This window comes from Aegilops tauschii, chromosome 7, assembly GCF_002575655.3.
Source record: "Aegilops tauschii subsp. strangulata cultivar AL8/78 chromosome 7, Aet v6.0, whole genome shotgun sequence".
NCBI lineage: Eukaryota > Viridiplantae > Streptophyta > Magnoliopsida > Poales > Poaceae > Aegilops > Aegilops tauschii.
Window position 1 is genome coordinate 40,979,896 of NC_053041.3, and position 14,079 is coordinate 40,993,974.

Consider the following 14,079-nt stretch of genomic DNA (forward strand, 5'->3'; position numbering starts at 1 on the left):
CCCCTTCATATCATTACCCATTTATTTTGTGGACTGATGAACACCGCCAAATAAAAATTGCAGGGCTGGCTGTGGAGTCTGGAGCAACCAAGGCCAGCCAAGTTGTTGGAAGACAAATTTTCTCCGTTCTCAAAGCTTGTGGTGGAATCCATGATGAGGTTGATACACACTTGAGCCAGCATCACAAATGTTATCAAAATGAAATTTTACCTTATCCAAATTGTGGTATGCAAATATTAGAAAGGTACTACGCCTCTCTGATTCATCGGATGTGGTATAGAAGCTGGCATGTAATATATGAAATTTGTATAGCTAGGCGCACTACCGGGCATCGAAGGATGTGCTGGCTCTTGACTTATTTCTGCAGGTGGCGGCACACCATGAACTAACTGGAGGAGCCAAACTGGATTTGTAGGCTTATGCAAAGTGCTAGCACCTAGAGACGATCTGGATTTTCCTCTTGTAAATGTCATGAGGCATGAGCCACAACCTCTTCATAGGACATTAAAACAAAACATTGATCCCCATATGGGTACACAAACATTGTCCTTTTGATTTATTTTTCCAGTAGATGATTTTGGACCATGTTTTCTTTACTCCATGCCCTTTTGCTGTACTAATTTTTTGGGCGATGCCACATAAGTTATATTGCTATACTGAAGTGTTGATATTAGTATATGTAGCAATAGAATGTCGGGATGGTAGCTCTAGCCTCTGCCAACATTCTAAAAATTGTAGCATCCTTTATACTAATATTAAATGTTTTTGGATGGTTCTTTTTCTTGAGCAGCTGCTCCCGTCCACGGCCTCCTTGATCTCAGGATCTGCTCCTTCCCCACGTCTGCCCACGAGGACAAGGAGGCACAGCCGTGGCCACTAGCAGCGCCAGAAGGAGCGTCCATTAAGGCAGGATGGTGTGCAAGTTCCTCTTTTTTTCTAAGCTTAGGTTCCTCTTACTTGCATGAGTTATTCTTAAGTATTGATTTGATTTGTAGGATTTACATTAGTTGGCTCAATCTGATTAACTCGAATTGTTTTAGGGACTGTCTATTTAGTATTTGACTGTTTTTCAATTCGACAACATTCAAATTTCCTGACAAATAAATAGATGCCAACCTGTATGTTCTGTATTTCTATCAAACCAGGTCGGGTTAAACTCTGACCCGGTTTCAACTGAACCTGGAGCACTTCTACTCAAGAGAACATCAACCAAACATTGGGGGAGATCATAGGAAAATCACTCAAGAGACGATCCCCAGATCAGGGGATCAGGAGCACTTCTACTCCTACCCCAATTCTTCAACCCCTTCACCGGCTTCATCTCTTACATGGAAAATCTGAAAAAGAAAATCATCAGAGAAACTAGATTAGAAACAACAGAAACTCTGGAATGTGTGATCGCAAGCAGTTGTGAAACGTTGTAATTACAGAAACTTTGAAGTCTATAATTACAGTGGCCAAAAAGCATGGTAAATACACTACAAAACTGAGGTAGCTGAAAATCACAGTGCAAACTCTGAAAAAGCATACAGCAAATACAAACAAAATATGCACCTGATAGCATAGAAACAATACAAAATTGACAGATATTAAGTGCTAAAGTTTCAAATGGAAACAAGGCTGCAAGTACCCAAAACTGGTGAACATACACTGTAAATTACCAAGAATTACGGTGCAAGAGTCCAAGAATTACAAATGTAAATCCCCTAGAAATTACAGTCCACATACACAGGAAATGGCACTGCAATTACCCAGGTAACTTGCAAAACTGGTGAACTAACACTGTAAAAACCTAAGAATTACAATGTAACCGCCCAAGAAAATCCCCTAGAAATTATACTATACATACACTGAAAGTAGGCAAAGAATTACAGTGTAAGTGACCAAGATTTACAGTGTAAATCTCCTAGAAAATACAGATTACATACACAGTAATTACACTACAAGTACCCACTAATTTACACTACTAAAACTGATAAATATTGTGTAAGTGACGAAGATTTACAGTGTAAATCCCCTAGAAAATACAGATTAAATACATAGTAATTACACTGCAAGTGCTCACTGATTTACACTAGTAAAACTGATGAGCTTACGCTGAATTACAGTACAAGTGACCAAGATTTACAGCGTAAATCCCCTAGAAAATAAAGATTACATACACAGTAAATACACTGCAAGTACACAAAACACTAGTAAAACTAAGGGCTTACACCGAATTACAGTGTAAGTGACCAAGAGTTATAGTGTAAAGCCCCAAGAAATTACAGTGTAAGTGATCCAAAACTAACACTGTAATACCCAAGAATTACAGTGGAAGTGCCTACATGGTAAATACCCTTGAAAAATACAGAACACTGACATAGGGAATTACACTAAAATAATGCAGGATTTGCAGTGATGAACTTGTGCCGTAAAAACCCAGCAAAATACAGTGTAACTCCAGAGCTAGTCCACTATAATTTACGGTGATAGTTCCCATGCTATTACACTGGGAATACCCAACTATTTACAGCAAAAATAAATAAAGTACTACAGTGAAAGTACACAACAAATTTCATCTATATCTAAACAGTTTGTTGCTCAGTATTGTTAATACTGACATTTTGTTTTCAAATATGCCAGATGAGGAGCATGATGAAGACAGTAACTGAAGAGGACCTACTAAGATTATCACAGGAAGAACTCATCCCAAATGTGAGTTACACTAGTAGAAACTATAGGAAGATGTTACATAAAAAAATGCTAACAAAAATATGTTCTAGGACACATTTTCATTCACCGCTCTTCTATTCCGACATTATATACAAGGTAAAAGCAAATTCAATTACCATAGAGCTACCAATCTGAGTAAAGAACAACTATAAAAATTAAATTGCCCTATTGCTTGCAGGTACACTTTGGAGATGGGCGTACAAGCATGACTGAAGCTAATGAGGAAAAGTCCAGCACCAATGCAAATAATATCAACAGCAGAAGAATAGATAGAAATGTAAGCAACCATTGGAACTCTTATAAGACCTGAGAAAAGAAAGCAGTAGCTTACATTTTAACTTACTCTGCAGACATTGGAAGAAATGCATTGCCGTAGCAACAGCAAGCGAAGATGGCAGAGCAGAATTTAATCCCTGCGAGACAAACCTCTTTTACAGCATGAATTTGGAGCATGCAAGCACACAAAAATTCAGAAACAAGAACATATCATAGATGAAAGCTTTAAGAAAAACAAAACTCAAACAAGAGACTAAAATTGCAGGTGACCGAAGATATTGATCCCACCACATCAGCAGCTAAAACAAATTCAAGAAACATACCACAATAATGAAGGAGAATGGAAAGAACCAGACGACTCGCATGTACAAGACGGAGACAATGGATTCCTCGACGAAGAAGACATTACGAGGTTCCTACAAAAAGAAAGAAAAATAAAATAACTTATACTGAAAATGACGGAGAAAATGGACTCACATGAACAAGATGAAAAAGTCGTTGAAAAAGACTAATAACTTATACTGAAAAAAAAGAAAATAACTTGAGAAGTGCAAGCAAAAAAGAAATGATAATAACTAACATCAAAAGTACAGAACTACATAGTCAAAAAATACTATGGGAAATGTTTACATGCAAGGAAAAAAAATCACGGAGCATTTTACTCGGATATAACTTTAGGTACGATCAAGGAGGACTAACCACATTCCTTCTCCCAGCAGATGATAATTTCCTATTCAAGCATTTTACTTTCTGAAAAAACAAAAAGACACTGGTCAACCTAAAAAAAAGAAAATAACCAAAAACAAAATCAACTACTACAAAGAAAGAAAAACACACTTGATTCATATAGAACTTCAAAAGAGCTTTGTCAAAACCTCCTTCATCACCAGAAAGTTCTTGCAAAAACAGTGCTAGATACATCCATTCGAGTGTAAAATAGCAAATCCGTAAATCTAAACCTGATAATTACATATCTAAAGCATGAACATTTCACTACAAAAAAGGCGCAAAAAATACATTATAAATACATAAACTAAGCAAGACGATTACAGTATAAAACTAGGGGTGCACTGAGAGCCATAAATTCAGGAATTACATAACTGAATCAAGAAAATACACTGTAAAAATTGGGGGGGGGGGGGGGGGGGGGGGGGGGATACACTGCAAAGTACACATAGAAACTATGGGAATTCTTGGGAAAATTACAATGTAAACAGGACACAATTGAGAAATAGAAGACATAAGAGAGCAGGACACATCTGTCCAGAATAAGCTACACCACCGCATCTACAACTACATCAGAGACATTTGTGGTGATTGCATCCGCGGAATCACGCACCTACATGGGGGTCACATGTACATAATCCCCCCAACTACAACAAACCGTGGATAGGAGACAGGAAAACATCCACCGCATCTACAACTACATCAGCGGCGCGGGGAGGGGGGGGGGGGGGGGGGGGGGCGCACAAATTACGCACCTCCATCTCCAGCAGGGATTCAACCATAAAAATCATGCATCTACAACTACAAACAGGTGCTTGGGGAGACACACAAATCACGCATCTCCATCTCCGGCAGGGAGTCAACAAAATCATGCATCTACAACTACAAGCAGGTGCTCCGGGACACACACAAATCAGGCATCTTCACCTTCAGCAGGGAGTCAACAACATCATGCATCTAAAACTACAACAGCGCGTGCGACGGCAGGGACGACATGAACTCACCTGATCTGGAACCAAACACAAGCAAAAAGCACACGGCAGAGAGCGGAAGAGAGGAACAACCAACCGCGACACCGGGGATCGAAGAGAAAGGGAACCGCAATCAAAATCAAGCGGCGAGAATCGCCATGCACGGAGAGAAATCGCCTGCTGTGCTGCGCCGCTCGAGCTCGGCCTCAACCTTATCGAAACAGAGCGTCCAGAATGGGGAAAGTGGAAAAGACACGCACTCCCAAATTCAAACAAGACAAAAACCAAACAGACCCGGGCCGGCGATAACGGGCGGACAGAAAACCGTGCACGACAAAAAAAGCGGACCCGGAAACGAGCCCGAACAAAAACCAAAACCAGCATGAATCTCCGTGCAAAAACGGACGGACAACAATTCGAATGACGACGAATTGCAAAACACTCAGCTGTAAAATAGCAAATCCGTTGTTTTATGGTGGCCATTATAACTTTTGTGAGTTTTTGTTGTTCGCCCCGTTGCAACGTACGGGCACTTTTACTAGTTGCTACCTATATAGCCATCTGATGTGCTAGCCAATCTCGTTTCTTTTGTCTCGTAATTTTTTTCTTACCTATTTTTTGCTGGGCTATACTATATGTATACTACATCATGGGCCCTCCCGGCCTGGCCCCTGGGCCGTCGCCCCTCCGGGCCATACACCAAGGCCGGCCCTGAGTATAAATTAGATCAACCCGTGCATGGACAGCCCGGCCCGGAGGCCCGAGCTTGAAAGCCCAGCATCCAAGCTGGGCCTGGGCTCTATTTTCTAGCCCGAAGACCAGAAAAAGCCCAAAATGACCATAAATCTATATTTTATTTGAAATAAGGTATAGTTTATTATTTTAATACCTTAAATATTATTACTTTAAATAAAAAAATGTCACTGTTCATGTGCTTCAGGCCGGGCCAGGCCAGGCCCGGGCTTGGGGTTTTTTGCTTTGGGCTTTTACAAGCCCGGCCTAAAACCCGGACCCTCCTGAGGAATGATCCGATTTAGTATAAAGCGTGTCTGTTCTAGCGTGTTCCTCTGCTGTTAGGCCAAATCCTAAACCAGTAGGGAAGAATCTGCCCGTTCATGGGGACCAACAACAACAAAATATTTTGTTTAAGTAAACCAAGAACGAAAGTAAAAAATCACTCGTGGAAAGAAGCACTACCGCTAGTCATTTAATCATGGTGCCATTGAGACGAGACAAATCGATTTTTACGATCTTTATGAGCTGCAAAGTTGGAGGCTACAGTCTGTTTCTTTCTGCAACGATGCAATGATGCGGGAGCCGTGCTGACCGGTGAAGTGGTGAGTGACCTGAAGTGGTGAGTGACCATCGCTTGTTGACCGTTCCCATTGCTCGTCACAAAGTTGACTCTTCTACATGGAGTACGAGCATCCAACGTTCCATGTAGCATGAGCGCCCAACGTCGATATCCAATATTTGAACAGGTGAATACCAAATTTTGGCAGCCTAAAAATTGCTTTCCGCTGCTGCATATTTGCAGCACTTGAAGTGGCTGCAGCAAAAACAGAGCCGCGCCACGCGATCCCTCAGCCCCCCACGGAAGTTTCCCCTGTGCGCAGCCACTTTGTAGCCAGTCGGCGCATCCCCCCCCCCCCCCCCCCCCCCCCCCCCCAAAAACCACTAAAATCCCCAGTGTCAATCTCCGCACTGACCTTCGTTGCCCACCAAATCCGGGTTGATTCCCGCAACGGCCTCCCAATTTAGCCGCCAATCTATCAATTTCGATCGGTGCTCCACTGTGATTTGCCTGCAATTGGCATCAACTGCACTGCCGCCCCAACACGAGTGCCATGTCATACCTCAGCGTTCGACTCCGTGCGTGGGGCCACTTCGTCATGGATATCACATGTGAAGGCGAGTGGAAGTGGCTCGACACTTTTGAGATGTCAAAGCTTTGCATCGCATGCATACAAGACCGTGGCATGGAGGTATGGCCCACCCAATTTTGAAATCAACATCACAGAGGTTGAGTCAGTTGAGGAGGCACAATCCTCGCCTCTCCTCAACAGAGCGTGTCCCGCAAGGAGGAGAAGGCACACCGCCGGTTAGAGGTGCAACACACCGCCCATGATGGGGATGCAGTGGCCATGGCGAAGTTCGCCGAGGCCAATTCAGATTTGGTGGCAGCAGAGGTCGAGTTCTTCACGAAGAAGGACACAGAGTTCTTCACGCAGAAGGAGGAAGAGGTTTATTCTCGCAAGATTAGGGCCGAGGTCGATGCGTTCTTCAAGGAGCTTGGCATGGATGGCTGGGATGATGACCAGAGGAGGTCAAGACTTTTACGGCCCACGAGCCAGGTCCCTTTGGCAGACCACAGTACTAGGGATGATCAACCTCGACTACGACAACGGCGATGATGAGGAGTTCGACGAGATTTGTGGTATCATGGTCTATATGATCTACTGTAGTAGTATGTTTGTAGGAGTGATGGTCTATCCTAGTTCTGTATAATTATGCGGTGTAAATGTTTATTGTTAAATTAGAGTTTAAATTTTTCAAATGTGAAATTAATAACGTTCAAGTGATCGTTTTGGGGCACCACTTTTACATCACCTGTTAAAGCAACGGCTCTCGGGGTGCCCAAAATTTCTCTCTCCAACCTTATAATTGTTTTGTATCACCAAATTTTTCATCATCTGTTGGAGACTGCCTAATTAGGAAAAAAATAATTGGCCCTAGTGTCGCTCCTGAGCGAATGACATGGGTAGCATCTTTGTCTCGTTCCACCACCACCCTCTTCCTACCTCAGTGTAGCCGGGTGAAACCCGCGCAGCCCATGGCTGTGGTGGGGCACTACTGATGGAGCCTCCCTCTTTCTCCCTCTCCACTCCCTCTACTCTTTTTCCCTTCTCTTCCCGCAAACACTAGGCCGTTGCCTCCCCCCCTGAGCTCGTGAGGGACATCGTCGCACGACCCATGGTGGCGTATGGTGCTAGGCAGCTTGGGGAGACGTGGGTGGTGCGGAGGGCGATGCATCGAAGCTTTAGGCTGCGGCCCTCCTGGGCCTGTCCCCATACATGTCTAGAGGTGCCAGATGTAGCGCAGAGGTGGCCTTCCAACTATTGCATCATGCGTGTAGGTACCCTACAACACTAGTAAGTGTGCACGTGCAACGCACGTCTAGACTAATATGAAAATTATATGTGAAAATTCGTATGTAAAAGGATAATATGATAGCAGCAAGAAATATTTAAAATGAATTATTGTATACAAAAAGTTGATTTTTTCACCAAAGAAAAGGTATTGCATTCATGTTTCAAACCATTAGTGCCCTTTTTATTCTATAAATCTTGAATAACATGTTCAAGTACTTGGTTACAATCACTATTTAATGTTTCTATCTACTCAAGATCTACATCTATTGTTAGTAATATGATTATTCTCTTACAAGTCTAACTTCTCATAATCATCTATCTCTTTTGCCGTCGTCATCGTCTCAACCAACGCCTCTGAGTATCACATCCCTATGGAGTAGGGGAACAACCACTCTGACATGTGGTGTACATAGCGAGCTTCTTCAAATAGAAGGCCAACAAGAATGTCCCTCCCAGTACAAGTTTGGTTGCTTTGCGGACATCCCAGAAATTAGAAATGGATTCCTAATTAACTCACCTACAAGTCAGTCTAGAGTTCCAAGGAATACTGCAATGTGACCATTAAATTAAATAATTGAATAAATACTGCAATATGAAGATTAAAAGTGAACTATGAAGACAAAAAATAGTTAATGCTTGCTGAGCTTGGGTAGGTAGTTGCATTTTCAATAACAGTTATCATATGGATAACCGCATACCAGCAAGAGAAAGAGGAAGTGACTCAACAACAATAATTGGCTTTAAATAACAACAGTCTCTTCCCGCACAACTTCCGTCCTTTTAGCCCGCCAAAAAGAAATTTTCAACTTACAAATATCGATTTTGACTAAATTTCAGTAGATGACTACAATGGCTAGTGGATGTGTAGTAGTAGTAGAGCCATGGTTCCTAAACATGCCATGCGATCCGAGTATATAGTCTTCGATGTCGATATCTTTTCACCAACAACATGGCAAAACCTTGCATCACAACTCGACACCTCTCTGTGAAAAGAGTACAGGCTAAGCCAACAAATAACATGTCAGAGGTGGTTAGACAGGTATTGAAGAAGAGAATCATTTTTATTGGATATTATGGTAAGATAACATAAAGCCCTAATATTCCCCTCAATTGTTACCACAGTATTGAAGAACCATGTACTGACTATGAAGTATTGGTCGATACTAAAAGATGAAGTTGTATAGTAGAGGAACAACAGTCAAACCTATTAAACACAAGATAAGTACAGAAGAACCTATAGACAGAACGTCTTGCAAACTGGACAATGTGTTGTTACATATAAATAGCCAAAATGACTGCATGACCATATGTAAAAACTGCACAATGGAAGTTCCATAATTCAGTGGTTCGGTCACAAGAAAACTTCGGCAAACCAACATTTAGTTATTTAAATCAAAGTTCAGCTTATTTACTACAGAAGTGGCGCTTGGATTAAGAATTTTAAAAACATGCATGCAAGGCTGCCAATACCAATCGGCAGGCCAACATATAAGAACAATTATGCTTCTTGTATTGCAGATATTCACAGAAGCATGTACTGAATTTTCTGTGCAGAAAATGATTTGCCGTAGATTGTCAAAGAGATTATGTATAGTTCTTACATTCAAATAGTCTAAAAACTAACATAAAAATGCAGTAATCCATTGGCATAATGCACTCCATAAAATCATACTGTACATTTTAGGACCGAGATAAAAAAAGGAGGAACCATAAATTCATACTGTACAAGATGCTGATCCTCAGTCAATAACAGATCAAAATGATATTCAAATCCTTTTTAGGAAATAAAAAATAATACTTACCTGCAGAAAACAATGGATCGACACTCGATATTGAAGTCAGTATATTCTCATCTTCAAATAAATGCAGAAATAAATACTGTGTAGGTTTTGAATTGCAATGATGCTTAAATCAGCTTCTTTTTTTTTTTGCAAAAAAGAAGCAGCTTTCAGAGATATATTCTTGATTCATCGGCAAGCTTCAAAACAAAATTCAATTTATTCCCATTGAAAGCTGGATGCAAAATGTGTGATTTTCCATCTCTGCATATGAGGGCATAACCTAAAACAATGCACCTAGAAACATAAGAAAGATCAACGACGAAACATTTATTCTTCTTCTTTCTGAAGGCCAAAGGCACTCCATGAACTCAAACTCTGCATGCAGTTCCAGCGGAAGGGAAAAGCACAAAAGCTGCCTCTAAAAGACTACCGCTTGAAGGGTCAATAAGAAAGGATTTCCTCCTGCAGTATAATAGAGAACCTGATGGGTGGATGCGGAACCTGAATGGTTTTGTTCATCTGCATAATACATACACTGCAGTTTATGAGAAACCCCAAAAAGATTATATCACCCAAGAGAGGCATGAGCTAGCGCACATTTGCGACCGAAAATAATAGATGCGCCGACCCAGATCACAAGTCAAAGCACATGAACCGGCCTATAATAAAGAACGAAGAATTCAACCTGTATATCTGTGAACGGGGCAGCCAAACATAGGCACACTTCGATTGTCGCATGTGCAAATCGAACAGCTGGAGGGAACAATCCTGTGACCGAACGCAAATAAGAATCATTAGAATGAACCTGTAGAACAGGAAGAACATCATGCTGGATCACACAATTTTTGTTGTACATCAGCTGGAATCACCAAGTAATAAACATATCATAAAAATAAACTTTCAGCTGGTCGATCTGCATTAAGTCTGATGTACTACCTCCATTCCTAAATATATGATGCTGGGGCAGTTTAATTGAGGTAGTATGACTCGCCGGAAAATAACTGAAATACTCAGTGGTTACTCTTGATTCAGCTCCAAAGTTCAGAGAAAAATATGTGCTTGCAGTGAAATCTGAAATGTTGGTAGTCCGGCATCATGCAGAATCAAGGTAAACCCTCACCGTGTTGTAAGCTCAATCTGAAGTTTACATTGGTGCACGTCAGCCTTATCGAGCAACAGCTCTGACAGACAAACATAGCAGAGAAATGCAAGTTTAGAGATATATCAGTAGCAAACACAAAAGAAATCATATTAACAACTTCATTCAGCACCATTCCGCAGTTTCCCAGGTTGACTTATCAAATAGAATTAGTAAGTAGGCACGCCCAATAACAAAGTGCTGAAAGATACAACCTTTGATGTAGGAATTGTGGGAACTCATTTTCTAGTTATTCTAGAGAGTCGGATGAACACCGCGAGCCACAGAAACTGTGAGAAACCCATCCACCTCTTCTCCGGCCTTCACGGCCGCCGCAACAACGTGCCTGATGCGCCTTCCTTAGCGCCCCTCCTACTGGAGTGACACCTGTCCAAGATTGGAGGACCACAAGAATTTTAATCAGAAATTGATATGAATTTCCTCACAAATAGAGTGCTAAGAAACCATTAAAAATCCAATGAATTCGAATCCTACAAATCACTCGATCTGCAGAGCGCTAAGGCACCTTAATTGCAGCAACTTCATGGGTGCAGACGATGAGGAGCGGCGGGCGGCAGCGGCGGCCGTGCTGTCTGTTCGGCGCTGGCGTACCTGAAGTAGCAGAGGAGGAACGGCTGGGGCTGCGGCCTGCTCTCGTGTCCGGCAGAAGAGGATCGGCGGGGGCCGCGGCCTACGTGGGGCAGCAGAGGATCAGTTGCGGGGCCAGAGATAGGGCAGGGAGGTGCGAGCGAGGTGGCTATGGGGCGCCGAGGACCTTGTGGGGCAGGGGTTGCCGACGAGTGCGGGGATGAGAGGCATCGGCGGGCTGTCGCCTGGGGAAGAACCGGGCAGGGAATAGTTGCAGTGCGGGTGCCGGGGATTGTGGGGATGGGATGCGATGGTGGGAGGCGTCGTGCGGCAGAGTTTTCGTCCGCCTATTGTAATCGCTAAGTACACCAATGAGATCTCATTAGATTAATCTGGTCTGTTAGATTTGATTAATCTAGATAATCAGACGGTGATAATTAACCGTGTACACTAAACGGGGTGGTTACAGAAAAGAATGTGTTCTCTTGTTTAATAGTAGTATAGAAGTATAGATAATGCTAGGGCTCTGCTTGGGCCGTTCGTGCCCTGCCCGTTTGCTCTCCTGATGTAGCGTGTGGCTATAGGGCTGAGGTGTGGCTCGGCCGGTCGAGGTACAGTCCATGATCAATGTGGACGGGTCAGCCTCGTGGTTGTTGTGGCCCAATACATCCCAGGTGGCGTGAATGACGCGTAGCTTTCAACGTTGGCATCGATCTCATGCGCGGTGCAGTAAGCGAAGGGGAGGTGGTGCCGTTTCTGCCGTCCGCTGCGGTGCTTTTATATAGGGCTATGGAAAATAGCTGCGGGTATAGCGAAGCTATAGTGGGCTAAAGCAGGCTATTTGTGAAGGCGACCATTTAGCGGCACCCTGCTAAAAAGACTATAGCGGGCTATAGCGGAGCTATAGCCGGCTATTTAAAACTATGTTTTAATGTGGGCCACTACAATGGGTTTCTCGGCTGCCACCCTCTCCGGTCGTGTCGCTCTAAGACAACTTCAATGCAGTAAGAAGCCTTCTCGTCACCTAGTATGGTTGCGATGCTCTGAGCAAGCATTGAATACGCCGCGGACAGTGAGCGGACGCGGCGCGAGCGGCACTCTCGGCCGCAGTGCCGCTTTTGAAGCGGTTGTGTCGCACTAGACCAACTTGAATACGACGTCCAGATCGGAGGCACGGTTGGAGAGAACGCGCGGTGATGCGTTTGGGTGGGACCGTGTTGTTAAAGAACATGCCTCCTCTCTAAAAGTCCGAACTCCCGCATATTTCCCACGTCTTTGCATCATGTTGCAAGAAATCAGATAAGTCCTTCCGCAAACATATGCTCCACCGCATTGGATGAAAAAAATGGTCCAGCCGTGTCGGTCCGAACATTTGTGGGCATATTGAGGCAGGATGTTGGAGATTCCATTACAACACAAGCAGGCGGTATGAATGGTGTAAATCTCTTATCTGTTAAATTATAGTTGTAATTTGTAAACAGTATTCTACTTAGTGTAGTTGAAGCGGAGTTAAGAGGGAGGGGAGGGCATATATGAGTTTTTTTCACTACTCCCGATCAATAAAGATAAAGAAATTATTTTGTAACAGAGTAATTTTTTTGTTATGAACTAGCGAGTAAAAAGCAAACAAAGTTGCAAACAACAAGGGCCTCTTTGATTATCAGGAATATAAAATGGCATGAAGAGAAAAAAAACTGCTATGTTAAGGGATTTTAGAATCTGTAGTTCAAACTTTGATGGCTTTGTGGTACTGCTATAGTGCCATTGCTAGCAATCAAGTGCTCAAGGCATGGAAAATTTGCAGGAGCTAAAAATAATTTTGTTCCAAACATAATGAATGTATAGGACAACTGAAGCAACAATTTGTTCCAAACGGAAGAAGCAGTCAAATCATGAATGTATAACACAACTGAAGCGATCTGGTGAACAGAGCGATCAAGCGGACGGAGAGGTAGGTCGACATCGATCGGTAGTACGTGTTGTACTTTTGGTAATCTGTTGCTGATTCCCGGTGCCTTATATGTCTGAACAAACAAAATTTGAATCTGTAATGTGTAACACTGTGGCAGACAATTCACCTAGTTAGCCAACAAAGCTCTAAGGATGATTCCTGGTGCCTTCTATGCCTATGACAATAATGTTTCAATTTCTGATGTGTAGGGATAAAACAAAATCATGGGTAAAATGGGTCTGCAAACTCTAAGGGAGAGAAGCGAAGTGACACATGTATCATTCATCTTATCTTTAATGGGGACTTGTTCTTATAAACGGGAAGACCTAGGAAGTAGGTACTGATATGAAGTTGTTGGACCACCGATAGATGACTACGAAGAATATGTTGGTTATGACTTAGTCCTTGGCTAGGAAGAGCCCACGGGAGCTTTACCAATCCTTTATGCAAATGATATTTCCTTCGAAATTAAATAGTGTATTTGGCCAACAGATAAGTTACAAAACATAGATAGAAGAAAGCCCGACGGAAATGTTCTGTCCTCGGGGTCGGAGAGAGTAGGAGATAAGTCACTAGTAGGAAAAGGGGCTTTTACCCCGGTTCATAAGGGCCTTTAGTCCCGGTTCTGGAACTGGGACTAAAGGGTCGTTACTAATGCCCTAGCCCTTTAGTCCCGGTTCTTACACGAACCGGGACTAAAGGCCGTCCACGTGGCCGGTGCGGGGAGCCCAGGCAGGAGGGCCTTTGGTCCCGGTTGGTGCCACCAACCGGGACCAATAGG

At 42.9% G+C, this 14,079-nt stretch overlaps 1 protein-coding gene and 1 long non-coding RNA gene across 4 annotated transcripts; both read right to left on the reverse strand.

The window, feature by feature from the left end:
* Positions 1-1,031: 1,031 nt before the first annotated feature.
* LOC120968518 (uncharacterized) lies at positions 1,032-4,961 on the reverse strand. 3 transcript variants are annotated; one of them, XR_005763045.3, is made up of 5 exons: positions 4,786-4,961; positions 3,691-3,741; positions 3,315-3,407; positions 3,047-3,128; positions 1,032-1,337 (listed from the first exon to the last, which is right to left on the reverse strand). XR_005763045.3 is itself a non-coding variant. In XM_040395393.3 (5 exons), exons 1-5 carry the CDS (start codon positions 3,910-3,912, stop codon positions 1,318-1,320), a joined length of 318 nt encoding a protein of 105 aa, XP_040251327.1. In that variant the 5' UTR covers positions 3,913-4,133; the 3' UTR covers positions 1,032-1,317. The 3 variants fall into 3 exon arrangements, 2 of the variants coding, with proteins under 2 accessions (XP_040251327.1, XP_040251326.1); XM_040395393.3 differs by lacking the exon at positions 4,786-4,961 and adding an exon at positions 3,829-4,133 and having other exon boundaries at positions 3,059-3,128; XM_040395392.3 differs by lacking the exon at positions 4,786-4,961 and adding an exon at positions 3,829-4,133.
* Positions 4,962-8,557: 3,596 nt separating this feature from the next.
* Positions 8,558-11,644, reverse strand: LOC123495152 (uncharacterized). The gene is made up of 2 exons (XR_006667317.2): positions 11,286-11,644; positions 8,558-11,146 (listed from the first exon to the last, which is right to left on the reverse strand). It is a non-coding gene; the product is annotated as an uncharacterized lncRNA (long non-coding RNA).
* Positions 11,645-14,079: the final 2,435 nt, after the last annotated feature.